Source organism: Drechmeria coniospora, chromosome 01 (assembly GCF_001625195.1).
Source record: "Drechmeria coniospora strain ARSEF 6962 chromosome 01, whole genome shotgun sequence".
NCBI classification, from domain to species: Eukaryota; Fungi; Ascomycota; class Sordariomycetes; order Hypocreales; family Ophiocordycipitaceae; genus Drechmeria; species Drechmeria coniospora.
In genome coordinates this window covers 7,398,197-7,424,372 of record NC_054389.1, presented here as the reverse complement: position 1 = coordinate 7,424,372, position 26,176 = coordinate 7,398,197, and the positions used below count along the sequence as shown (strand labels likewise).

At 58.5% G+C, this 26,176-nt stretch overlaps 6 protein-coding genes across 6 annotated transcripts; 2 read left to right on the top strand and 4 right to left on the bottom strand.

Annotated features, from left to right (window-relative positions):
- Positions 1-1,304: 1,304 nt before the first annotated feature.
- On the top strand, positions 1,305-2,772 carry DCS_01933 (26S protease regulatory subunit 6B; the record flags this gene model as incomplete). The annotated part of the gene is made up of 4 exons (XM_040799264.1): positions 1,305-1,459; positions 1,527-1,568; positions 1,640-1,738; positions 1,803-2,772. 4 exons carry the CDS (start codon positions 1,305-1,307, stop codon positions 2,770-2,772), a joined length of 1,266 nt encoding a protein of 421 aa, XP_040660147.1.
- Positions 2,773-3,844: 1,072 nt separating this feature from the next.
- Positions 3,845-5,848, bottom strand: DCS_01932 (uncharacterized protein; the record flags this gene model as incomplete). Its single annotated transcript, XM_040799263.1, has 1 exon — positions 3,845-5,848. The coding sequence occupies one exon, from the start codon at positions 5,846-5,848 to the stop codon at positions 3,845-3,847; it is 2,004 nt and encodes a 667-aa protein (XP_040660146.1).
- A 7,757-nt stretch (positions 5,849-13,605) lies between these two features.
- Positions 13,606-17,493, bottom strand: DCS_01931 (uncharacterized protein; the record flags this gene model as incomplete). Its single annotated transcript, XM_040799262.1, has 1 exon — positions 13,606-17,493. One exon carries the CDS (start codon positions 17,491-17,493, stop codon positions 13,606-13,608), a length of 3,888 nt encoding a protein of 1,295 aa, XP_040660145.1.
- Positions 17,494-18,904: 1,411 nt separating this feature from the next.
- On the bottom strand, positions 18,905-20,399 carry DCS_01930 (DNA replication regulator SLD2; the record flags this gene model as incomplete). Its single annotated transcript, XM_040799261.1, has 2 exons — positions 18,905-20,208; positions 20,258-20,399. 2 exons carry the CDS (start codon positions 20,397-20,399, stop codon positions 18,905-18,907), a joined length of 1,446 nt encoding a protein of 481 aa, XP_040660144.1.
- Positions 20,400-21,103: 704 nt separating this feature from the next.
- DCS_01929 (uncharacterized protein) lies at positions 21,104-22,396 on the top strand (the record flags this gene model as incomplete). Its single annotated transcript, XM_040799260.1, has 1 exon — positions 21,104-22,396. One exon carries the CDS (start codon positions 21,104-21,106, stop codon positions 22,394-22,396), a length of 1,293 nt encoding a protein of 430 aa, XP_040660143.1.
- A 496-nt stretch (positions 22,397-22,892) lies between these two features.
- Positions 22,893-23,720, bottom strand: DCS_01928 (uncharacterized protein; the record flags this gene model as incomplete). The annotated part of the gene is made up of 2 exons (XM_040799259.1): positions 22,893-23,592; positions 23,656-23,720. 2 exons carry the CDS (start codon positions 23,718-23,720, stop codon positions 22,893-22,895), a joined length of 765 nt encoding a protein of 254 aa, XP_040660142.1.
- Between the last annotated feature and the right edge of the window lie 2,456 nt (positions 23,721-26,176).

The following is a 26,176-nucleotide window of genomic DNA, read 5'->3' as shown; positions in this document are numbered from 1 at the left end:
ATCCAACGCAGGCGGGGCTCGTCCTGGGCCCGTCGACATCGCATCTGCGACGCATGACGCTTCAGGATGAAGGCTCTCGGCCTATCGTTCAGCCAAGCGAACCCTACACATTGTGAACTCGTCATTGTCGTGCTCGGTACTTGGAGTGAGTGCATACTGTCGTTGCACAAGTACTTGCGCATGGCACGAATACCAGTACGAGTACGACAAAGTACTGTACAGTACTGTACATGTACTTACTGTATGGTATGTACGCACAAGGTGTCCATGTGCCTATCGTCTGAAACGAAAGTGGGCTGTGCAAGCGAAAGAAGTACATTTACTCCGTATTTCTTGCAACTTTAATCCGTCAAGCATTGTCATTACACACTTGTTCATGGGCCAGCATGGACGTCAAGCAAAGGGAGACCGAAAGCTGAGCTCACAGTGTACTGTAAGCAAGTACTTGATTTGACTCATCACGTGAATCCAGCCAATCTGTCAGTACGGAGTAATTCGGAGTACGGAGTAATATTATAGTACTGCAGCTGTACTCCATAAGTACCCAACCAATGTAATTATTATTACTCTGTACTGTACAGCGCAAGTACAGTACAAGTATACAGTAATTGTACACTACAAGTATCACTGTGCTGTGCTGTAATTACTTACCTAGTAGTGTAGTTGTGGAAGACAAATTCCGTTTAGGCCGGGAGGGTTAGTAGCCGTGCAAGTAAGTTCAAGTCTTGCTACCTATAATACTATCCATGTACTTGCGGAGTGCGGATAATACAAGCAAGTATTGATATGGCCAGTAGGGTTCATCTGTTGCCTTATGTAATACACAGCACTTTACGGAGTACGTACTTGTACAGTACAGCACCGTGCGCTCTTGGGCGTAAGTACTTTGTTGCACCAAACCAGCCACAAAAATGGGCGCCACAGTCAATGAGGACTTAGTAGGTGCTACGGAGTAATAATTAATACAGTAAGTGCAGTACACTTACTGTAAGTATGAGACATACTTGCTCGTCATGACTAAGCACCCACCACCTGCGAGGCTGTGGACCAAAGGCGACGTTGTCGCTGGCGCCTGGTCAGCTGCGCTAGCTCGCTCTGTGCCTGGCCTTGTGCTCCTCTATTCGACCATCATCAACCTCCATCCATCCACCTCTGCCTGCGTACGTACATCTGCACCCTCCGCCGTGCCCGACCGCAACGGCCCGCACCATCAGAGAAGCGAGCGTCCTTTGTGATACCGCCGACGGACCGACACCAGCGCTCGTCTTCCGCCGCTCAGCTGCGCGGAGCCGTGATTTCGGAAAATGGGCGACGTCGTGGTCGAGAACGCGGCCAACCACGTGCCGCCGCACAAGAAGTCGGCCCCCTCCACCATACCCACCATCGACAACTTTGAGGGCTTGCCGACCGATGGCGGGGACGAGTATTCCAGCTTGAAGAAGCTGCAGAGGCAGCTGGAGTATGCGTCTCCTTCCCGACCGCCCCGTGGTCGACGACGTTCCGACGGACTGACCGAATCCCGACAGGTACATCCAGCTGCAGGAAGAGTACATCAAGGATGAGCAAAGGTACGCACCGTCACCTGCCGCGTCTGCCTGCTCGCCGCCGTGCGCCGGCCCCTTGACTGACGCCGAGGCAGGAGTCTGAAGCGTGAGCTCGTTCGGGCCCAAGAGGAGATCAAGCGTATCCAGAGCGTGCCCCTCGTCATCGGCCAGTTCATGGAAGCCATCGACCAGAAGTGAGTGCCCGCGACGCCCCAGGGGGGGCCGTGGCCGACGGAATGCTGACGTGACCGTCGACAGCACCGGCATCGTGCAGTCGAGCACCGGATCCAACTACGTCGTCCGCATCCTCTCCACCCTCGATCGCGAAAAGCTCAAGCCCTCCTCCTCCGTTGCCCTGCATCGACACTCCAACGCCCTCGTCGACATCCTCCCGCCAGAGGCCGACTCGTCCATAGCGATGCTCGGCGCCGACGAGAAGCCCGACGTGACGTACGCCGACGTTGGCGGCCTCGACATGCAGAAGCAGGAGATCCGCGAGGCCGTCGAGCTGCCGCTGACCCATTTCGACCTCTACAAGCAGATCGGCATCGACCCGCCCCGCGGCGTACTGCTCTACGGACCCCCCGGAACGGGCAAGACGATGCTCGTCAAGGCCGTCGCCAACTCGACCACGGCCAGCTTCATCCGCGTCGTCGGCTCCGAGTTTGTGCAAAAGTATCTCGGCGAGGGCCCCCGCATGGTCCGCGACGTCTTTCGCATGGCGAGGGAGAATTCGCCCGCCATCATCTTCATCGACGAGATCGACGCCATCGCGACGAAGCGCTTCGACGCCCAGACGGGCGCCGATCGTGAAGTCCAGCGCATCCTCCTCGAGCTGCTCAACCAGATGGACGGCTTCGACCAGACGTCCAACGTCAAGGTCATCATGGCCACGAACCGTGCCGACACCCTCGACCCCGCCCTCTTGCGCCCTGGACGTCTCGACCGCAAGATCGAGTTCCCCTCCCTGCGCGATCGTCGCGAGCGCCGCCTCATCTTCACCACCATTGCGAGCAAGATGAGCCTCGCGCCCGAGGTCGATCTCGACAGCCTCATCATCCGCAACGACCCGCTGTCCGGCGCCATCATCGCCGCCATCATGCAGGAGGCCGGTCTGCGCGCCGTCCGCAAGAACCGGTACAACATCATCCAGTCCGACCTGGAAGACGCCTACTCGAGTCAGGTCAAGGGCACCAGCGACGACAACAAGTTTGACTTTTACAAGTGATCCACTCCACAGGCCTCGTGTCGTCGCAGGGCGAAGCCCACGAAGCGAGGGGCATGGCATGCCATCCAGACGTCGGCATGTCGCCGATGAGCCGTGGCGGGACGGAGCATTTTGTACTCGTAGACTAGGAACAGGGCATATACTGTTCGTGTCAGCCTGTCGGCCTCTGGCCCAGTGTAGAAAGAATAGACGAGCGTGTACGAGACAGTACGAGGCAGCACGGATGATGACTTTCTATGGCTCCGAGGCGCAACATGCGCAAGGATCCATCGGTTGAGTGTAATCATGGCACGCATGCCGATACATGATGCGCGTCGAACGGTCATGTCGCCGCTCAGTTGACCACATCTCCTGTTTCAACATGCTTCATAAAAAAACCTTTGCTGCAGACAAGATGGACCGCTTGGAAGATACATGGCATTGTGAGATATGCTGTCTGCAGCATCTACCGGTCGAACTTTGTACTATGTAACCATTCCTAGCATCCCGTCAAGAAGTATATCTTTACCGTTGCCCTTCCCGTACCCCCCGCCCACGCACCCTGGCTTCCGGGCGAGAGACACCTCCAGCCATACAGCCTTACCCGACCCCCGAGGGGGAGGCCGAGATGGAACGATGCGGCTTCGGAGAAGCAGATTGCGGGTTCGTGACGGGGTAGCTGGGCGGAAAGTGACACTTGCATGCCGAGCATTCGCAGAGGGTAGTTGCGTTGGGCGAACCGCCAACGGCCGATTTGGCGAAAGAAGGGGCCAAAGACAACAGTCGCTAGTGGGGTGAAAAGGAGACAGGCCGTTCAAACATTAGATCCATATGATGCTGGCCGGACATGTCGGCCGAAACAAAATCGATGCAACGCCGGTGCTATGCTCGTCAAGGGGAGGAAAAAAAAAGAGTGCCAACAGACGCGGCCTTGGTTCGTACCGTCGACATTGACAGTCTTGTTCGTCGACGTCGTGTCGCACGCCGGTGGCTCGCCATGTCCGCACGGGATTGGACGTTCTCGCGCCGGGCGCGCCGGGAAGCACGCACCGCGAGCGGAGAGACTGGTGCGGCGTAGGCGTAGGCGGACGAGCTACGAGTTCATGGTGATGCCGGCCTCCAGGAGCAGGCGAACAAATTTTCCGTGCAGCTCAATGAAGAAGTCGGGCTGGCCGACAAGCTCGGCAAGGCCGCGGGCCTTGAGCGAGGAGGCGCCGCCGGGACCGCCCATGCGCCTGGAGAAGCCGCTGCCGCCAGTGAGAAAGCTGCTGCCGCCGCGATCGACGGGCGGCGGCGGATCAAAGGCCGACGACTGCAGCTGGGGCGTACCGGGTCCCGTGTTCATGACGCTCCCGATCGGGGACGATTCCCTCGCCCGCTCGGCCTCGGCCTCGGCGAGTTGCTGGATCCAGGTGGCGAGGTCCCGGAAGGCCGCCGAGATCATGGCGAACGTCTTCATCGCGAGACGTTCCTTTTCCGTGCTCAGGGCGAGGAAGGCGTAGATGCGCTTGTGGCCTCGCGCGTGAAGGTCGGGAATGCGAAAGATGTAGGCCGTCGTGTAGCCTGCCATGACGTCGCCGAAGAAGATAGCGCCTCCGCTGGCGGCGACGCCGGCGCTCTGCGTCGTGACGCACGAGGGCGAGCTGGTGAGCTGGGGAGAGGAGGCGGGCGCCGACGTCGAGGGCGCGCGCGGAAGGGTCTCGAAGGAAAGGGCCCTCAGGCACGAGGCACGGACGAGGGAGAAGGAGTCTGCGAGCATGGGCTCGTGGGTGGACGTGTAGTTGATGTAGTGGAAATGATGGGCGGATCGGTCCGAGGACGCCGAGGTCGAGGTGCTGGAGCACGACGTGGTCCGCGAGCTCGACGGCGGCGCGTCGGTTCGGTCGCGGATGCGTCTCGTGGCGGCCCTCGAGCCGTCCGTGTCGCTGGAGGATTGCGAATTCGGGGGCGACGCGTGACCGGCAGCGCCAAAGACGCGCTCGATGGGCGTGCGGGTGCGAAGCGTCGGCCCTTGGGCAGGGCTGGTGTAACCGCTGCCGGCGGCGGCGGCGGCGGCGGCGGCTCCCTGGCGGCGCGGGAGGGTCATGGCGCAGCTGTCGCAGGGCCCTTGCCTCTTGGTGACGGTCTCGTCGTAGGTTCGTCGGAAGCTAGAATCGCGGCGGGGCTGATGGAAGAGCGGATGGGCGTTGTCCGGAGGAGACTCCAGAGGAGTCGCAGGGACGGCGGCAGGGTTCCGGCGCTGGGCGTCCCGCGGCGGGCGAGCATCTCGGTCGGCGACGGGCACGGGCACGGCGCGGCCGAGTTTCATGTCGCGCAAGGCATCGCCGAGAGCAGGCGTCGGCGTCGGCGGCGGCGGGTGCGGCGAGGATGCCGGGGCCGTCGAGAGCGGGCCGTCGTCCCTCGGCTTGGCCGGCGGAGCGGCGGCCGTGGTTGGATCCTCGAAGCAGACGGAGCACGGATTTCGCAGACCCTCGGTGACCATCAAGGGGGTCGGACCGTGGGTATCGCAGTAATGTGCCAGGCATAGCTGAAAACGCTCGGTCAGCCACAGGGTGTCGGCCATGACGCTGGCTCGCGAGGGAGCAAAGGGGGTCATATGCGTCGGCGATTCAAGACATGACGGGTCAGGTAGGGCGGCGAGGCAAGGGCGCGACATCGCCATCGACGGAGTCGCGAGAGGTCGAGGGTAAGGGTTGGCGCCATGGGGTAGGGAGGGCAGGGAACACGAGGGCTCGCTCGCCGACGACTTCGGACGGCCAGGCAGACGATCGACTTCGGTCTCGGCGATAGTCGGTGAGACTGAGCCAAGACCGGCGGCGACAGGTCGCGCGGAGCAGAGCATGAGGCGCGAAAAGGTGTCGCACGGGCGAGGCGGTGTGAAGGAGAAGCGGGAATGGTGTGTGTGGGAGCACGGGGAGGGATGGTGTTGGCGACGGAGCCGCCAGCAGGCCAACGGGAGCAGGGGAAGCGGTGATAGGCTGCGGCGACGACGGGCATCCGGCGGTGCTCGGAGGAGGAGGGGAAAGGCAGACGAGCAAGGCGGGAGGAGACGGCGGACGAGGGTTGGGTTGGACGCGCAGCCGAGTGCGACTTGCATGCGTGGCGTCGGGGTGGGGGGAGGAGGGCTCGAGGAGGCATGTGATTTCGTCGACTCACAATGTATGTCATGGCGCATCTATCCGAGGATGGAGTATCCTATCACAACCGTCGACGTCGTGCAACAGGAAGCGGAATACCGTCGAGGCGCGGCGGCGGAGGAGAGGGTTGGAGGAGCGGAGTCGATCGGTCGGTCGGTCGAGAAAGGTCCAGGCGGACGGAGGGATGCCGTCGGAACGCTGGACGGCCTGTTGGTGGCGCGGGAGGACGACGACGAAGCTAGGACCCTTACGACGGCCGCTACGACGACGGACACCACGGCTACCGCTGCCGCTGCCTGCCGCTGCGAGGTCGAACGACGAGTGCGGCGGCGGTGCGAAGGACGCGGGCGGGCAGCCGGGGCTCGGCGTTGTCGCGCGGCTTCCCGAGGGTGCGTGGCAGCCGGACAGCGTGCGTGACGGACGAGGGGCGGCGCGTCGAGGGAGCGGGGGGTCGACGGGCCAGCGAAGGAGAGCGCGGGGAGGTTGACTGGCGACGTGAAGCCGTCGGCGGGACGGCGATGGAGGCGACGTGGGTGCGGGCGGCCTCGACAGCTCGTCACCGGGGCCGCGTTGGCTGGCTGGCTGGCTGGATATGACTTGCTTCGGCACGTCACGGTCGAGATGAGACGAGATTCCGTTGGAGAAGCGGCCGCACGGCGGGAGGGGAGGGGAGGGGGAGGGGGGATGGCAGGTTCCGGTGCGACGTGAGGGCGGTGCGGGTGCCGGTGGCCGCGTGTCGGTGTCGGAGTCGGTGGCGAGTCGACGAGGAAGAATGTATCGCCGGCGACAGAGGCGTGGCGACGAGGAAGCGGTGCAGTTCGGCGCGGGGGGGGGGCGAAGAAGGGATGATTTCCACCGGCTCGGGACGACGAGAGGAGGCGAGGAGGAAGGGCTGTCGTCTGGTCTTCGAGGCACTAAAAGTACTGCAGGTGTTGGTGTTGGCTGATGGTAGAGGGTGGGTGGGATGTTGGCGGGGGATGCTGGCGGGGGGGATGATGGTGGTGGGTGGGATGGGGGTCGATGAATGCGGACAAGGGCCTCGCCTCGGGCAGAATTCGCAGCCCAAGAGCCTTGGGCGCGGGCAGGCAGGCATGAGGGGCGAGCGGTTGCTTAAATTACAGACTCGGACCGAGTAGCGCTACCTCGCCTCGATAGCGCATTCCCCGCCAACCGTCGGTACCGCTACCCGTCGGCACCTACCCATCCATGGCCTCGCCTAGAAGCACGGCGGCTGCCTGGGAGCACGTGCACCGTGGAGCGGCGCGTTCGGCACCCAGCACGCATCCATCGCAGTTGCCAAATGAGCGATTACCAGCACCACGTGCCAGGTGCTAGGAGGCAGGCACGGCGCGGCGCTGCCACGGGCGTCCAACCTCCTTCCCAGCGGTTCGCAGACCGCTGCCAGCACAGGCAAGTACTTGCAGGCGCGTGCTCGTATTGCCAGCGGTATCGACAGGTACCGTGTCGTGTTTACACTGTACATGCACCGTACGCCTACAGGTGCTTGCATCCAGGAGCCCACCGCTCGACGAAGTCCGGTTCGGCGCCGCCCAGTGCGAGCCGCCCAGCTAGTACGACGAGGTACAGCCGATGGGTGATTTTCCTCCAGGTACCGGCCGCACCTCCTCCACAAGCATTGACAGGCACCAGCACCTGCCCGTAATAGCGGCGAGTACGGAGCACACGTAGGTGTACATGCAGGTGTACATGCAGGTATACTTGTATGCACAGGCAGTTACGGGGGTACGGGGCACATGTCCTTGGAGTAGAATAATACAATGATACGGAGTACTTGGCTGATCAAAGTGCTACAGCTTTTGCAGCAGATTGCTTCCTCGTCCGTCGCCTGGCCAGTCGGTCTGGAAGAATACCACCAGGTACGTACGGGCACCCATGTACAGCGTTGTGCATTACAACGTATGAACAATAGTCTCGTAGAGGGATGCAGAATGGTTCTTGGCGAGGGAGACGAATGCAGGGAATGAGCGCGGACGGTTCTCGGCGAGAACACTCGGTACAGTACATGCAATGACATGATGCACGGGCAAGCACACCTACAGTACACGTACTTGCAACTACAGTATAGTGCCATAAGTAGATGTACTCACAGGCCAGTAGCCAGTTATACCAGCGGCGGCAAACAGAACCCGGCAGCGACTCCGGTCCGCTCTGCACCCGAGCATGCGCAGGCGTGCCGTCGCGGACAGAAGACCGTGCCGTAGCGACTCCGTACTCTGCGCCCGGGTGGGCGTACGCGACCGGCAACAACAGACAATACGGATGCATGCACGCCCGGTTTGCCCGACGGCGGAATGCGAAGAATCGTGGCCGTGGTGAGTGCGACGGCCCAATGATGCAAGCACTACTAGCAAAGCGACGGCCTAATGATAAGTACTGTACTACTAGCACGGCAACTGAGATTCCCAGGAACCAAGTTCCAACTTGTGAATATCACTTCGTATCGTACTGTACTTGAGTAAGTAAGTACTGTATTTTGGTACTTGTGTGCTCCGTACTAGGCACCTACTAGGTACGTGCCTACTACTGTTTGGTTATTCCGAGTACTTGGGTGGGTGTACTGCAAGTATGGAATATTATTACGGAGTACAGCAAGTGTATATATTCCAGCAAGTGTACTGTACGGAGTTTGGAGTGCTTGTTGTGATTCGGTGTATGTGTACGGAGTACAGTGCAGTGTACTGTAAGTGCCACCAAGGTACTAGAGGGAGTAGATGTGCTCCGTAAGTACAGTAATAAGTACTAACCTAGTACTGACTGTACATTACAACTACAGTACATGTATGGAGCTCATGCACCTGTACTTGAGTCGATACACCGTCGCACCCACTCTTTTAGTTGGGGCCGTTGACAGGATGCCTGCTATGCGGCGTGTTGAGCGACTCAGCGACAGGGCCCCGCCACCACCAGCAGCCATCGATCGGTGCCCTCAATCCTCCTCGTACTCGATTTGTGCCATTCACGATTTTGCACGAGTGTGCGAGGTTTGTGGCATACATTACGCTTGCTTGCTTATTACTCGCCCCTACCGTGCTGTCGTTGCATGTATATAGGTGTGCAGGCATTCCATTGGCACTAGGCATCCATCGTCACCCAGCACGAATAATGCCGCAGGTTCTTGATGAAGCAAACGCGCATGGCGCAGCGCAGGAGGGTAAGTACAAGCGCTCCGTACTAGGTACCCAGTTGCTGGGTATTGGGTGCTTGCTCGCACCAGAAAACACAGGTGCTGAAGTGCTCCGTACTTTGCTGTATTACTCGTCATTCCTCCGTAAGTACAGTACTCGCACATCCCAAGTACGGAGTACTCCGTACCAACATGAACGATGGACTACGTACCTACGGAGTAGTACTGTACAACTACAGAGTAAGTACAGAGTACTTGCTTGTACGTTGCACTTGCATTCCTGTAGTTGTACATGTACAGTACATGCACGCACTGTACTCCGTAATACTTTGTCGCCCTTCTGCTCCACACCCGCCCGTACTTGGTGCCACAGTGCTCCGCGAGGCACCTACAGTACGTACCTGCTGCAAGTAGTATCCCGTGCGAGAGGAGCCACTGTATTACGGAGTACTGTACGTAGGATTGCCGCCTGGTACCTGGCGCACGTGCACGGCATAAAGTACACCGAGCGCCAAGGGGCACGGGTCCATGTGCCTGACATGCCTGCTTCGGCGAGGTGCCTTCTAGAAGGCCAGGACACGCCGGAACCCACCGGAGGGTTCGGGGGCCGACGGCGCGACGACGGCTAGGATCGCGAAGGATCCTGCGTTGCAGTTGCGCCAGGGACCACGTTGGTCAAGGTGCGTTCTTGCACCTGCGGCACGTGGCTACACTCGCGACGATGATGACGACGAGAAGGCCTCCCCTGCGCTCATCGGGGCATGTGCATCGCGCATCTTGCGCACCCACCCGCACGCCACGGATGGGAGCACCGTGGACGCTGGGAGTAAGTACGGCCACCACAGGCATGTGCGAGTATACTACTGTACATGCTTAGGTTAGTACCAAGGTAGGTCGGTAAGTACTAGGTAGGTCGGTACTAGGTAAGTACTGTCGGTAGTGTCTGTAGGTACCTAGTAGGTAGGTAGGTACCTAATTACTTAAGTAGGTAGGGACAGAAAGCACTTGCGCCAAAGTAAGTACATGTGCGGTATCAGTCGCTCTCCGGCATTTTCGGCCCCAGAGTTATACCGTTCCTGCGCCTGCAAGTATCGCGCGGCGCAGCACAGTGGGGGTACCACGACGCCTGCCAGCGCTTGGTGGTGGAGGGTGCGGCGTCGTGCACTCTGCGGTCCGGTTCGTGCACCCGCCCATGCAAGCAAGCACAAGTAAGCACATGTGCAGGTAATACTTGTACTGTACCTACTTGGAGCCGATGCCATTCAAGCATGGAATAAGGGTCCTCCCGCTGCATCGAGATGTGGAGGCGGCCCTCCAAAGTTCCCTTCCCTTGGATGAATTGGGAGGTGGATGAGCTCGTGACGGGCATGCCCGCTGACCGCCCTTCTCCACTGTGCTGTAAGAACATGTACAGTTAGTTAGGTGTTGGTGGTATCCGGCAGCTTGGCACCATACCACAGCGGTTTCGTCCTCGCGGACAGACACGTGCAAGTGCAAGTACATGCACGCCTACACCTGCAAGTACAGTACATGCCCACCTACACCTGCAAGCACATGCACACCTACACCTGCAAGTACAGTGCTTACACCACCTACCTTCGTACTTTCTAGGTACCTTGGGCCCACGAGCAACAAGCACCGATGCCCGCGCGAGCTGAGAATATTCCTCATCGGCAATGGAGGCCCAAGCCAGCTGCCGGAGTGGGAAGGACTGCCGTGTTCGCTCTCAATTTCGGAGCCGCCTCGGCCAATACCGAGACCGAGCCGGCCTGCTATTGTCCTGGGTTGTTGCCGTCGGCCAATGGCAGCGGCGGAATTACCTATCCAAGTAAGTACGACGTACTTACTTACTGTACAATTCTAGTACTGTACTTACAGTACTTGGAGCCAAGTATTACATGCAAGTACGTGCATGTAAGTATTCGCGCACGCCCACAAGTACGTGCATGCACCTACCATGGCTACGAGCACTAGACACGGACTTGAACGCGCACCAGCAAGGACCGAAGCCTGCTGCAGATGTACAGTACGTGTACGGGTTCACATTCGATGTTGGAAAGCGCTGAAATCGATCGGTGCGTTTCGGCCGCCGTTTGAGGTTGGGTAGGTATGGCCATCGGCATGGAGGGGAAATGCGAGGATAGGCCGGAGCACTTGATACGGCACGGAGCCGATTGCGTGCGCGGAAAACACTAGTTGTACAAGTACTTACAGAGAGTATTACTGCGTGCAGAGTACGAACGTGTGATGACGGATGCCTGTACAAGCAAGTATGGAGCACTTGGCTACAGTACAAGTGCTGCTAGTAGAATACTTACTTGCAGTACTCCGTACGTAGGTAGTATGCACTCGTCTGGAGGGGGATGCACGTTTGACGGCTACGATTGTGGCAACCGAGCCAAGGCAATTTGGGTTTATTTGCCAGCAAGTACGGAGTACAGTACTTGTGCGATTACGGGCCGAATAAGTGCGAGCAAGTAATACGGAGTAATCAATGCAGAGTCAGTGATACGGAGTAATTAATGCAGAGTCAGTAACGCTGTTACACGGAAGTACATGTACTTACGGCGTACTCCGTACTTTAAGTCAAACTCCGCACTCCGTACGGAGTACTATACGGTATTAATTGTACGGAGTAGTTGTAATATTAATACATACTCAAATACAGTTGGTGCATTAGGAAAGGAACCAATAGTAACGAACTGCAGGTGTACGGAGCAGTTGTACATGTACTTGCACTTGTAGGAACCTACTAACTTGTACAGGTACGTAGCTCGGTGCACTCCTGCATGTACTGTTCTTGTACTTGACACCTGAAATTACAGTACGCGTGAGTACAGTACGTGTACAGTACGGAGCACTTGCGTGGAAGCAGGCACCTGGCAAGCAGGTACGGAGCATTAGTTGTAGGCGTACGGTGCTGTACTCCGTACCTGAAGGTGCAATTTTGCGGCACCGCTAGCGGTCATGCTCAGTACCTAAAGTACCTAGTAGGTACTGGTTCTTGTACGGAGTCCAGATACACATTGGTCCCCTCGAAACGTACAGTCCTTGAAAGTAATACTTCTACTGCTGCGCAGAAGTTACAACGACTGCTCACAAGTACAGAATACTACAAGCGCATAGTACACCTAATGATGCAGTACGGAGTGGCCAAGTCCCTACCGTACACCTTCGGTCCTCGTACTGTGCTGTCCCTCTCCCCAACTGCATGTGACTTGGCAATGCTTTTCCTACCCCGCCGCCCTGCCTGATGGAAATTGCGGGCCCGCCGCCGTTCACCAGCGACGGCCGACCCGCAGTCCCGCAATCCCGCAGTCCCGCAGTCCCGCAATCCCGCAGTCCCGCAGTCCCGCAGTCCCACAGTCCCGCTCCGCGAGCCCCGCAAGCGCAGTCCTGCACCAGCGTCCGTGCCTTGTTCACCGTACGTGCGCTTCGCACCGACCTCGCTCACGACCGTCCAGAGACGTGCTGGGCCGGCCATTCGATCCGATGGGGGGAGAGTGCTTGTGGTGAAGCGGAAAGCGAGAATCTCGTCAAGGAATGCCCCAGCCGTGATCCCATGGGGGGGAGGGTATTTGTAGTGAAGCGGAAAGCGAGAATCTCGTCAAGGAATGCCCCGGCCGTGATCCCATGGGGGAGGGGAGGGTATTTGTGGTGAAGCGGAAAGCGAGAATTTCGTCAAGGAACGCCCCGGCCGTGATCCCATTGGGGGGAGGGTGCTTGTGGTGAAGCGGAAAGCGAGAATCTCGTCAAGGAATGCCCCGGTCGTGATCCCAGGCCTGTCGTCGGCCTCGAGCTCGGCCGGCCATGACGCTCACTGGCAGACACAACCCCCCTTTCACTTTGCGTTCAACGTGCCGCAGGCCGAGATACCACCATGCTTCGACTGTGAGAGGATCGTGCCTGCGCTCGCTCTTGGTGCATCATGTGCACAGCCGTTCAGCTGAAGCAGTGCTGCTGGACAGACAATCGTCATTTCCCTCTTCACGAGAGTCGCATTCATCGTACCGCGGCCCGAGATACCACCGTGCTTCGACCGCAAGAGGAATATGCCTACGCTCACTCTTGGTCTCATGTCATGCCTATTGGTACTTGGATAATCAAGTGCTGCTACCCAGACAATCTTCATTTTTCGTACACAATCCCTCCTTCTTTTCACATGAGCCGCATTCAACGTACCGCAGCCCGAGATACCACCGTGCTTCGACCGCAAGATGAACGTGCTTGCGCTCACTCTTGGTGTCACATCATGTCCGTTGGTACTTGGCCAAACCATCTTCATTTTCGTATACAATGCCCCCTTCTTTTCGCATGAGCCGCATTCAACGTACCGCAGGCCGAGGTTTCATCACAGTCGGCACCTTGCTTCTGCCGCGAGACAATGGGATGCACCCGCTGTTGGTCCGTCGTGCCCCTGCCGTCATGCATCAAACTTCTGCTCGTCACCTCCGCGGCTGGTGCACAGCAACATGGCGCGGCGACCGGACGAGCGGCATCCGTCGACGACGCGGCGATTGTGCCCGCGCCATCGTCAGTCGCTCTCCGTCATGCGTCCCGACGACGCCGAAATCACGCACCCGAACCGACGCTTTCCTCCGCCGGTACCGTGTTGTGCGCCGCCGCCATTCGTCCCGACGGGCTCGGCCCTGCCGCGGGCGCGCTGCTTGCGCGGGCACGATGACCTCCCGGCGACGTGCTGAGTCGTTTCCTCGGCAGAAAGGAGGCAGCTTTGACCGCCGTGAACGGACGCTTCCCGATGCCACGACCCTCGTGGCCGGCGGATTCGGCCGTCGACGGCGTTGTCGCCGTCGTCGACGTCTCGCGCGACCGAGAGCTGGCCGTCTCGCCCGAAGCGTAAGCGTCGCCGCCGACACCCTCGATCCGGCTGACCCTCGCCTCTCCTTCCAGCTCGCCGCAACCGCCGAGGCTCACCACCCAGGCTTCCCGGATGGCGTTGCCGAGCGCGACCGCCACCTCCCTGGCGACGCTGTTCCCGACAATCTTCCACTGGGCCGCGGGCGTGCCTACAATGATGTCTTCGTCGCGGAGACCCTGGGCCCGACGCGCTTCCATCACCGTCAGCATCCGGTTCTCCCTCCAGTGCAGCCAGCGGCCGCATTTGCTGTCGCAGGGGTTCTGCGATGTGACAATCGTCTCCATCAGCCGGTGAGGATAATTTCGTCCGTACGCGCTCGAGTAGACGGCCGCCGCGCTTAGCTGGGAACTGCCGTGCGTTACGACTTTCTTGTCCGATGCATCGCCGCCCCTGAATAGGGCCCGCTCGGCCGCCGTGAGGATGCCCGCCCCGGCGACGCGCTCGGTGCCGTACCACGCTCGCGCGAAGCTCATCCCCCAAGGCTGCGTGGGGATTAGGGCCATGCGAACCCGCTGGGTGCGGGTGACGCCGAGGGCGACCCGGTGGTCCGGGAAGGGGACGCAGATGTCGACCTTGCCGTCGTGGATTGCCGGCAGGTCGGCCGTCGCCTCCGAGGAGCTGACGAACTTGAAGGGCGTTGCCGTCGGCATCTCGCGTTCCGCCATCGGCTCGCCCGTCGGCAGCAGCCCGATGCCGAGGAGGCTCGTCCGCGGCGGGTGCGAGTGCGTCGCGAGCGGACGAGCCGGCAGCCGATGACCCGGCGCCGCGAGCGCGAGGAAGATGCGCGACCGGCGCTGGCATGAGCCGCACGACGAGGCGTCGAGGAGGAAGAACCGGGCCTGGTATCCGAGGCCAACGAGGGCGCAGATGAGTTGGCTGAACACGTCCTGGTCCCGGTTCGCCCGCCCGTGCACGATGCCCGGCACGTTCTCCAGCAGCCCGTACCGAGGCCGGTAGAGGTCGATGAAGGAGGCGAAGGCGGCGACGAGCGACTGGTTCTTGCGCTGCTGGACCGTCGTCTTGTCGTTGGTGAGCCGCGAGAAGCCGGGGCACGGGCTCCCGGCGCTGACAAAGTCGACGTCGCCAATGGCTGGCACGCAGTCGCTGAAGCGGCCCTCGATGGCGCGCCGCTGCAGGTCGTCGATAGATCCGAGAAAGGGTGAGACCGGCTCGCTAACGTTGGCCATGTAGCTGTGCATCGCCTGCGAGTTGACGTCGTTGGCCCAGCGCATCGCGATGCCCCCGCCGTCCTCGAGCCCGCGTCCAAAGTTGCCCCCGCCGCAGAACAGGTCGAAGCCGCGGAGCTTCGGAACCTTTGCCGCCGGGTCCCAGCCCTGTCGCAGACCGGGAGGCGCCGCTTTGAGGGGGACGCACGCGTCGGTACCGTCGTCGTCGCGCCGTAGCTCGTGCGTCAGCGCGAAGAAGGCGCCGACACCATCTCTGTCGTAGGGCGTCGCCAAGGCATCGCCGGCCGAGAAGTGGCGGACGTCGCACCGACCGATGATGTGCCCCTCGTGCTTCTCGACGAGCGGCAAGCATGCGCTGTACACGAGCTCGTTCGGCCGCGCCAAGGAGTCGGGCTCAACCTGCTTGCGGCGGAGCAACCTGCGGAATCGATAGAGCACCCTGTCCGCTTCCGCATGCGAGGTTACCAGTTCGCACGGCTCGGCGACGTCGCTCGCCGGGTCCAAATGCACCAGCAGAGTGTCGCCGTCCCTGTACGGAGCCGGACGGGTGCCTTTCCTCCAGTGCTCGCACTTCATGTCGTCCGTTTTCAGCGTGATCCATTTGCGCTCGGCGTGGATGTACGTCTGTCTGCAGAACAGCTCGGCCTCCGTCGTCGACGTGCCGCCAAAGTCGACGTCGTGCACGCCCAAAACCTCGTCCTCGCCAATCTTGCACAGCTCCTCGCACGAGCAGTGGTCTGACAGGAAGAGTTCATTGTTCCAGGGGTACTTCATGATGCCGCACAGCGTATCGTGCGGCCTGTAGTACCATATGACGTCGAAGACGCGCTTTCCATCCTCGCGCGTGTGCACGGCCTGCACGAGGGCGAACCAGCGGTCGACATCTTCGAGCCCCTTGGACACCTCGCGCTTCCACTTGGAGCCCGAGTGTTCGTCGTCGCGCGGCGTCGAGATGGTGTCGCCGACTTGGATGTTCCTGATTCGGTCCTTGGCCGCCGTCGACACGCTCTTTGGTGCGTCGTGAAGGGTCGACGGCAGCTCGAGGTGTCGTTGTCGGATGAGCTCGTTGCGAAGCACCTCGGTCTTGGCGCTGACGGGAACGACGGTGAGCTGGTCACCAAAAGGCAGACCCTTGAACAGATCATACGTGTACTGCGTCACGACCGTCCTGGCATCTGCGCATCTGGGCTGCTCCTTGTAACGACTAAAGTCCCAGATCTCGGTCCAGATTGTGTGACAGTACGTGTCCCTCTCGCCAAGGACGCCGATGGCTTCCTTGTGCAGGAAGGCGATGTTGGCCACGACGGCAGTTCGAAAGTCTGGCCTTGGGTGCTGCCGCCGCCAGGCGACGAAGACAGGCGCGCCGCCGTGGGTGCCTTCAAGCCAAGCGGCAAAGGAGGAGCGAAAGCTTTGCAGAGTGACGAGTTCCTTGCCATCTCCCGTGGCCTTTAGGTAGTCGACAAAGTGCTTGGCCAAATCGGCCAACCACAGCATCGGCGAGAAGAAACGGCGATACTCAGACGTTGGCCTGCCGAGCTTGTAGAATATGCTCCGGCTGCGGTTGAGGCATGACTGCAGCCAGATGTGTCCTTGCACCGAGGGATGCTGGCTGCCGTAGTTTCCGACCGGCATGGCTGCAATCGGCACACGCTTGACAAAGATTCTACACTCGCCCCGGACGCTGAGGATGCCGTCGAAATAGAAGTGACGGGCGGTGACCTTGGTGTCTAGCTGATGCAGCGATCTCATCTCGCACGGGTAGGCATCCATGTCACAGTAGGCTGAGAAGCTGTCCAAGTTATACTCGATTTCACCGGCCGGCATACCAAGTCGTTTCCGGGTGGAAGCCAGCGCGGCGAGTGCTTGAGCCTCGGGCATGGCAGGTACGCCGGCATCGAAAGGTTCATAGCAGGACCGTGGGGTGAGAAGGTGATTCTCTGGAATGTTCACCTCGACGGAGTGCGTCTTGCTTGAGCGGAGCACCCCCGTAGCAGCCGTGCCGAAGTCTGGTGCGTCGGAGAGTGTCTCCCGGTCGCTTTGGATGAGTTGGGAAGGACAATCGGAGTCGACGTCTGGAGGATCTAGCACGCCTCGGGCGACGCATTCATCCTTGAACAGAACGAGCGGCCCAGGCACGGTCCCAGGCGACCTCGGAGTATTCTCAAGAGAAGGGACGACCACTGTCGGGGTCCATGGCTGCCGAGCGGGTTGACCTCGCGGATCGGCCGTTTCCCGCGTTCCGGCCCTATAATCTGGACGATATATCACGGGATCGTCGGGCCGAGGGTCTTTTCCAAAGCTCATGGCGCCGTCACCATCTTCTGCTTCGACTGGGCCGTCCTCTACATCGTCGAAGAGGAAGTCTGTGTCCAGCTCGCTGGGCCACGGAGGCATCTGACCGACGGTAAGCTTAGGCGTGAAGGCAGAAAGACGGACGGGACTCACAATGCTCCTCCCACTTGTTGGAAAGAATTTCCAGCTTTGGAACGGTTGGAACGGTCGTGAATAGTATGGGCGGGATCGGAGGGAGACATGGACGAACAAACAAACACACAGGAAACGACTGTATCCAAAACTATGCTCGCACCCAAACGTCGGAGCTCGACCGTACCATGGACACGCTTCGCTTTACCGGATAGGATCGAGCCAGATAACCAAGGCAAGGAGGAAACAGGCGAGGAGGGCTGGGTCAATATATCGATCATTTCGCCATCTCAAGAGAACCTGAACAGGTATGGCTGGCTGGTCGAGTTGGTGATGAAGAAAGGGGCGAGAAGAAGGGAGAATCCGGCTTATATCTCGCTCAATGGGAAAATTGATCGTGTTGGCCACCAAGCGAAGAAGTCGACGGGGCAAGAATGCAGCAAGGATAAGAGGGGGAGGAATTTTCGTTGTTGAGGATTGGGAACAATCATTTGTTTTGGGCCAATCGATTTAGGGACGGACGAGGCGACCGTTTAATCCCCCGCGTATTTTGCCTTGGCACGCACAGTACCAGCCCCATGGAACAGCTTTAAGTGTACTTGGTACAAGTAGGCGCAGACGTTGTGAACAAAGTACTGTTCATCATATTTGGAGTACATTGTACATCAAGATACCAGTGAATGTGTACTCCGTACGGAGTAAGTACTCCGTGCAGAGATCTGATAGCAAAACAGTACAGTAAGTACTTGCACTAAAATGCTGGCCAATTGGAGTTGATTTCTGCGTGCTTACGTAATTGTAGTTTACCACTCCGTACAACTACAGTAATAAGTGTTATTCCGTACCCCGTACCTGCATCTCTATTGACTGCGACTTGATACTCATTGATGCAGCAGGCGCATCATACCAAGGCACTGGTTTGCGCAGGCAGTGACGGCCACTCAGTTATCATGAACGATCCAATTTGCAGCAGCAATAAATCAGCTTGTCACCACAAAGAGGATGACCTTGCCGGCGCTACGTACGTGTACGTACCAGCATGTGCCGGTCCCGTCCCTGTGTACCTATCTATCTACCTGTCTGTCCACCTGCACCAGCCATGGCAACGGCACCTGTACCTGCACCTGTGCTTGTGCTTGTGCACATGATTTCGATGAAAAGCTTCGTAGCCTTGTGCGTAGAAGAGTCGTCGTTGCCATCGTACCGTAGTAGTATCTGGTTCGGTTCCCAGCAATCCAGCGAACTGGCTTGCCTTGCCGTAACAGGCTGCCCACAACTCCGTCAAAACAATTTCCTCTCAACGCCATGCCCGCCATGAATAAAAGCATGATTCGTCTTGCCAAGCCAAATAAGAATGTGCGAGAAGGGGGACGCCAGGTGGCTACCGCTTCCGCCGGAAGCGACTGTTGTAGCCCGGTCCCCCCTTGAGTCCGCTGTTGCGCAGCTTGAGCTTCTGGAAGTTGGCATGCGCCAGCTCGTTGACTTTCCGCACCGTTTTCCGAACGGCCCCCTCCTTCTTCAGGTCTGCCTTTGCCATGGCCGCCGCCACGGCCTTTGACATGTCCCGCTGGTAGCCGTCAAGCTCCGAGTCGAAATGGGCTGCGTCCTCGACGGCGGCGGCCGCTTGTGTTTCGGGCACGACATGCTCGTCCTCCTTCTCCTCGTCCTCCGCCTGATCCATGGCCGCGGGTCGCGATACCTTGACGGGCTTCATGTTGGAGCGCCTCGTTGTCCGCTTTTGCCCCTTCTTCTTGTATGCGACCATCGGGTTTCCGTGCCGGTCTGTCGAGTCCTCCACGGGGCTGTCGTACATGCCCTCGTCGTCGAAGCCGCCGAGGGGGAGCATCCGCTGGCTATCCTCGACGATGACGTCCACCGGGGGCTTCGGCGCCTTCCGCACGGCCCCTGGCCTGTCCATGCCGAGATCGGCTTCCTCGGCCTCGCGCAGGGCCTCCATGTCTGCGTCGTTGTCGAGCGTCTCCTCGCACGTCTCCTCTTCCACTCTCCTCAAGCTCGCGACGATTTCGCTTAGACCACGGACCATGGGCTTCCGCGGCAGGCGTAACCGGGCCGGCTCGCCAAAGGATCCAGCCTCCTCCAAGGTGGGAAGCGAATGTCTCTTGAGAAAGGCGGGCGTGTCGAATTGAAGCTTCGACACCGACGTCGGCGTCTTTCCCTCGCCGTCGCCTTTTCGCTTCCTCAGCGGCGTCATGAATATGTCCAAAAGCTGTCGCTTGCTCGCCGACATGGGCGTGCGGCCCAACCTTGATTCGCCGTCGAGATGCGGGTCGCTCACTCGCTTGCTCGGCGTGGCTTGAACGTTGAGCCGGTTCGCGGTCCGCTTGACGGGACTTGCATTCTTCCTCGACGGAGTGCCGAGTTCTCGTTCCACCAGCAGATCGAAGAGGCCGAGGACTCGGCCATCCTTTTGCGGCGTCGGACCCAGCGACGTGATCGGTGCGGGGCTGAAGAGTATTCGCGAGACGGCTGGCGAGTTCATGAGACCATCATGTCGGACGGGGTCCTTGGAGGGAGTCTCGGTGCATTTCGTTCGCTTGATGGATCCTTCGGACGGTCTGGGGGCCGACTTGCGCTTTTTGACTCTCGAGTCTTCCGTCGGTAACGGTGGAGCCGCCTTGCCAGCGAGTATGTCGCGTGCCTTGTTGTACTCTTTGTATTTTCGGGCTGCCTTCTGTCAGAGACGAGAATTGCGTCGGTGAGGGGTCCGACAAACCAATGTCGCCGTTGTTCTTGATATCCTGGCGCCCCGGCTTGCTGCCGCCGTGCGTGCTGGCCCAGTCGTTTTCCCATGTCTTGAGGTCCGCGCGGAGTCTTTTGGCGACGTCTTCGTAGTGCAACCTCGTACCGGTGTCCATGATGTTGGCCGCGACAGCTGAAGGAGAGTAGAACGCTTCTCCCTCATCGACGGTACACCGACATCAGGTCGACCTCGATTCGTTGGCCGTGGCGGGGACGAAGCGTGGGATAGACAGGCGCGTGATGGAAGACGCGACGCAATTTAGCCCGTCGTCCTTGCTGGGACACGATCCAAGTCAGATGTACTCTGTCATTTCATTCACACTCCATGCCACGGGTTCAAGTACACTGTACTTGCCACTACCTGCGCTCCCCGCCTAATGGACAGGTTACTAGTACAAGTGCAGTACAGTAATCCTGCATCTTAGCACGTACTTACTTACTAGGTACATGTACAGTGCTTACAGTACAGTACTTACAGTACTGCAGCTCACTGTACTGTAGGTGCTAAAGTCAGTTGATGCACAGTACAACAGAGTATGGAGGAGTACTTCGTATTACATGTATTGGTACTGTACTTATGGGTAGTGTCTAGCACAGTGCATGTATTATGCTGTATACCTACTCCGTACAGTACATATTATTACTAATTACCTAGAAATCACAGTGTAGCTACTCCGTAGGTGCAAGTAATAATAGTTAATACCTGAAATTGAGCACCCACTGACTCATCAACTCAGCCGATGTGGAGGGGCAAGCATTGTTCGCCTGCGACGGCAACATGCCTACATCACGACATCGACTAGGATGAGGACCTGACGCGATGCCAACGCCCCGGCGTGCCCGATGGAAGCTCCAGGAAAATACCAGTCCACAGCGCAACCGAGGTGACTCCTCCCTCCACAATCAACCGTCGCACGCGCCAGACGATGGCGTGTATCCAGAGCCTGTCCCGATCGGTTCGAACCCGATAGCATCGTCCTCGCCGTGGGCGAAATCAAGCGTAGGCACATCCGACGAATCTGCCACCTCGATGTCGTCCGTCGGCGATGCGCAAGGGACATCCCATGAGCGAGGAGATGACATCTGCGTTGTATGCCTCGATCCCATCACCGAATTTTGCCAACTACACCCGTGTCGCCACCACAACTATCATTTCGGTTGCATCGACGAGTGGCTGAGCATCGGCCCGGGCTGTCCGATCTGCACGTCGAGAGTTTCGAGAATCGTACACGGGCCCATCGGCCAGCAACGCACCACAGAGTATCGATCAAGCCCGACGTCGACGGTCGTCCCTCGAGCTGCGGCAGCGTTTCGCGGCAGGGCCCCTCAACCGCAGACGGTTCTTTCCTGGAGTTTGGAACCGGAGGGACTGCCATTTCGGCGCCATGTCTATCGTCACCTGCGATACTCGAAACACGTTGGCGCGAACCGCACATCTGGGTATCGGGAGGTCACGCGAGACATGTTCTGCGACCTGCGCCTTGGCCGCCCCCTGCTGGACCGTGCTCGCATCTTTCTGCGGAGAGAGCTGAGGGTTTTTGCATGGTTGACGACGCCGGAGACGGACAGTCTCGTGCCGTTTGCGGGAGAAGACGGCGGATTTTTTCGGCGGAGAAGGATGCGCATAACCGTCGAGCGCATGCTCGGCCACATTGTCGTTCTCCTTCAGCGACTCGAGATTCGAGGAAGCGACGGAAGTCTCGAGGACGACCTGACCAGCCACCTCGGGCGCGAGAACGCAAGGCTCTTGCTGCACGAGCTCCTCTCGTTCCTGCGCAGCCCCTACGTCACCCTGGCCGAGTGGGACCGCAACGTCCAGTACGGAGACGCGCGCGAGCCTGAAGCTGGCGTGCCGGAGATGATGCGGCAGGAGTGCCAGCCAACCCAACAAGCTGCGGGTGATGAAAACGATGACGGAACGAGTCGTGCCGGTTCAAGAGGAGAACGGAGCCGAAAGAGAGCAAACGTATGGCGGCATGTACCGCACGGAAGCTGGGCTCGTGCTCCGGCCGACTGCGGGGAACGTCCCAAGAAGCAGGCGGCGACGGGTCACGTTCGCTGTGGTAAGAGAAGCAAGCCTGACGGTGGCCTGCTCGAAGGTTGGCCGAAATAGCATCCTCGTGCGTGTGACGAGAGATGCCGACGGAGACGGCGTGTTTACGGCATCTGCCAATCAAGACGAATTTAGACGTCTGCACCTCGTTCGCATCACGGTGATTGTGGTGCGTACGACTTGCCGAAGCAGTCGACCGCCGCCACGCCACAGTATGTGCCAGAATGGATAGGAAAAACCACGAAAGAAGCTCAAATGTAGCAGCCGAGGTTCTGCATCTCTGCATGCCTGTCATGGCCTTGATGGGGTATCGTAGGTGGTGTAGTCGCTTCGTCACATATGCATCAACCCTCCAAGATGCTTCTTCATGGTCCGCAGGTTCTTCATCTCTGCATGCCTGTCGTGGCCTTGATGGGGTATCGTAGGTGGTGTGGTCGCTTCGTCACATATGCATCAACCCTCCAAGATGCTTCTTCATGGTCCGCAGCCGAGGTTCTTCATCTCAGCATGCCTGTCATGGCCTTGATGGGGTATCGTAGGTGGTGTGGTCGCTTCGTCACATCTGCATCAACCCTCCAAGATCCTTCTCCATGGTCCGCAGCCTCGACTGCAGCTCCCTTTTCTTCACTTCCATCTGCCGGGCTTCGTCCTCTTCCCTCCGTAGGTCGTCCTCGGTCCACAATTCGCTCTCGTCCTGGGCCCCGCCTTTGTCGGCACCATTGTTGTCGTCGTCGTCACCCATCCAGTCCTTGTTCAGGCTGGCCAGCTGCTCGGCCTGCTCGTTGACTTTGGCCTCGTAATAGGCCATTGTGTTCCCGAGGGTGCGGTGTTTGCTTCGCAAGGCGGCGATGCGCTCCCTTGCGCCGGGAACCTCGTAGACGCCGCATAGCTTCTCGGCGCCGCGAAGCAGCGTTTCGACGTCCAGGTCACCTTTCCGGTTTGCCTCGCCCCGACGCAGCCGCTCGTGCATCTCGCCGCCGAGGACGGCGGCAACGGCAGTGTGACGCCGTGGCTGGGAAGACCCTCGGGTGGGGGGGCCTGCCGTGACCTCGCCCGAGGTGACGTTGAAGACGGTCCGCCGACGCTCGGAGGCCTCGGATCCCGCCTCGGGCGCAACGGTACGAAGGGAGGCCGAGGATGACGGGGGTGCCGGCACAGAGAAGAGGGCACGTTCGTGGGGTTCCGTGTCGCGGATGAGCGTCGTGATGTCGTGGGATGACAGGAGGGCGTTGGTGAAGATTCTGGGTCGAGGAAAGCTGCGCCGCCGTCAGTTGAGCACGGTGATGCCGGCCGACGACACCATGGTGCACGGGACATACGGGAGAGCGTCAATGCCCTGGCAAGAGTACGAAATCTGGTCCAGGTGGGCGGAGAGGAGGGACATGACGAAGGCGGCGGGGTGGAGGGGCGGCGGAAATGGGCTGGTGCTGACGGATTATCCTACTCGAAAGAGTCATCGGCTACGCGAGCGGCCAGAGTGAGAGGAGGGGGCGTTGGCTGGTTGGCAGCGAACGGTATGTGAATGTGCGATGGCCGTGTGCAGCGTCAGCGTTGGTGGATGGGCGACAACGAGTAAACAGACGCGAGAGCGACACGGTGCAGGCAAGCAAAGGTGAGCACGGAGTAGTGCACTGTACAGTACGGAGTACGGAGCATTGATAATACGACGAACGCATCACCAGGAAATACACGTGCTTACGTACCGTTGGGTGACAAAATAGTCGATTTCGATTGTAGCAGTAGCGCTACCAAAGATGAGTCGTACCTTTTTGTCTAAGGCCTGCAGGTGCACATGTAAGTTCTTACAGTACATGTACATTAAGTACTCCGTACTTCGTATTACTACTAAGGTATTGTACTAACACCTAGTAACTTGTGGCACCCACTTGATACCTAGTAGCGGTACAGAGTGGGATGAAGTGCTGTAATTTCGGAGTAATATTACTGTATCGAGAAGTAGTTACGGTATGGAGTACTCCGTACATGTCATCCCATAGTGGTTGGTGGTGCTACAGTATTACAGAGCACCCACCCCGTCGTTGCTGACATCTGTCACTGTTGTGGAGTCTCGTATCCTATAAATTAGGGTTGCTCATCCACGCTGCTACCCAGGCAGCAAGGATCCGAGTCTTGCATGTGAAAATGTCCTGCTCGTTCCAACATCAATAGTTGTACTTTTACTCTCGTGAGTGAGTGCTTACTTGCATTCGTGCTTAAGTTTACATGGCCATGGGCCACTCACGTACTCCCTCGTCGACACCTTGTTGTTGTGCAGCTGCGCACGTGAACCTAAACACCTTGCGGTACAAAGCAAAGCAGGAGATTTGTGTGCTGTACGGAGCACATGGAAATGGAAACACGTCCGAGTTTGGGCACCAGAGTATACAGTGTAAGTACACCTAGGTAGCTAGTAGGATTGCGTCGCATCCAAGCACGGAGTAGTATTCCATTCGAAGCAAGGCACGTTTGTTGTCGACATGTTTGTAAGATTGAGGAAGCAACGGAGACCCAACACGAGAGCAGGTACTCGGTAGCAGGTGCATTCTTGAACTGCAGCGGCTCTCCATCAACAAAGTGCTTTCCAGTCGGTACTGTATCTGGTATTGCAGAGTAATTTACATGAAATACCCAACTCTTGCTCTTCCCAGCATGTAAAAGCGCATGTGCAATCTGTAGTACCTACACCAAGGCGGGCGGGCGCAGTACTGAATGAGAGGAAGTACGAGAACGTGTGCAGGCGAACGAGCAGTGTTATAGCCAGCACCGACCTCTACCAGGTACTGTAGGTACTAGTAGCTAGAACTGTAAGTACTAGGTTAATGGTCTGCAGCGCGTAAGCAAGGTAGCCTACATTAGTAGGTATCCAGTACCAAGATAATACCTTGGTAGCAAGCACGGTAATTACCACTAAAGTAGGAGTACTCCGTAGCGGGCATGCATTTCCCCTCCCCCAGGTGGACCTCGATCGACTACGGCACCGTGCCCACGCACAGCTACAAGCACGTGTGTTGGTATGAATCCTCCGGCGTCTTGCACGATTTCTAGTTGCCGCGTCTCCTTGAAGAGTTTTCTGCGATCAGCACTCCGTACAAGTAATACAGTAGATGGTGGTAGGCCACTACAAGCCGGTAGTGCCTGCACTGTACAAGTACTCGTCGGCGTAATCAAGTAGGACCCAGCTGATCTCCGAGTAATTACTATACAGCACAGGCACTTGCTCTGCTTTGCTGCACTGAATATAATTACTCATGCAAGCATGTAGGTGTGCCGGCACGTGACTATTACTTGCGCTGCTGCTCATGGGCCCTTACTCCGTAGGTACCAAGTACAAGTACTGTAATATACACTGTACTGTAGTTACTGCAGTATCAAGTGCCAATCTAGTTGTACCTAAAAGCACATATACACGTAGGGCCGTTCGCGCACCTACCGTACGTACATGTACCGTGCATGATACAACGAGTACGCCGTATTCCGAGTACGAGACTCCATACTGTCATGAGAGTGACTCTGTGTGTCTGGAGATGACAGGAAGGATGGAGTCCTTGGCTGGTGGATATATCGAGCTATGCGGAGTAGTGAGATCTACTAGTACCTATACAGTAAGCACTAGTACTCATGCGGACAAGTCCCCAGGTAACCCGTACCTGATGACAGATTCATACTCGTCCTGTACTATAAGTCAGGTCAGTGCAAGCACATACATGTAAGTTCAACTAATACTCCGGAGGCGTACTCCATACACCTACTTAGTACTCTGAACTCCGTACTCCATACTCTGTCCATCCCCACTCGTATTGCACATGACGTACTCTCCTGTCCGTAACTGTACACCCAAGG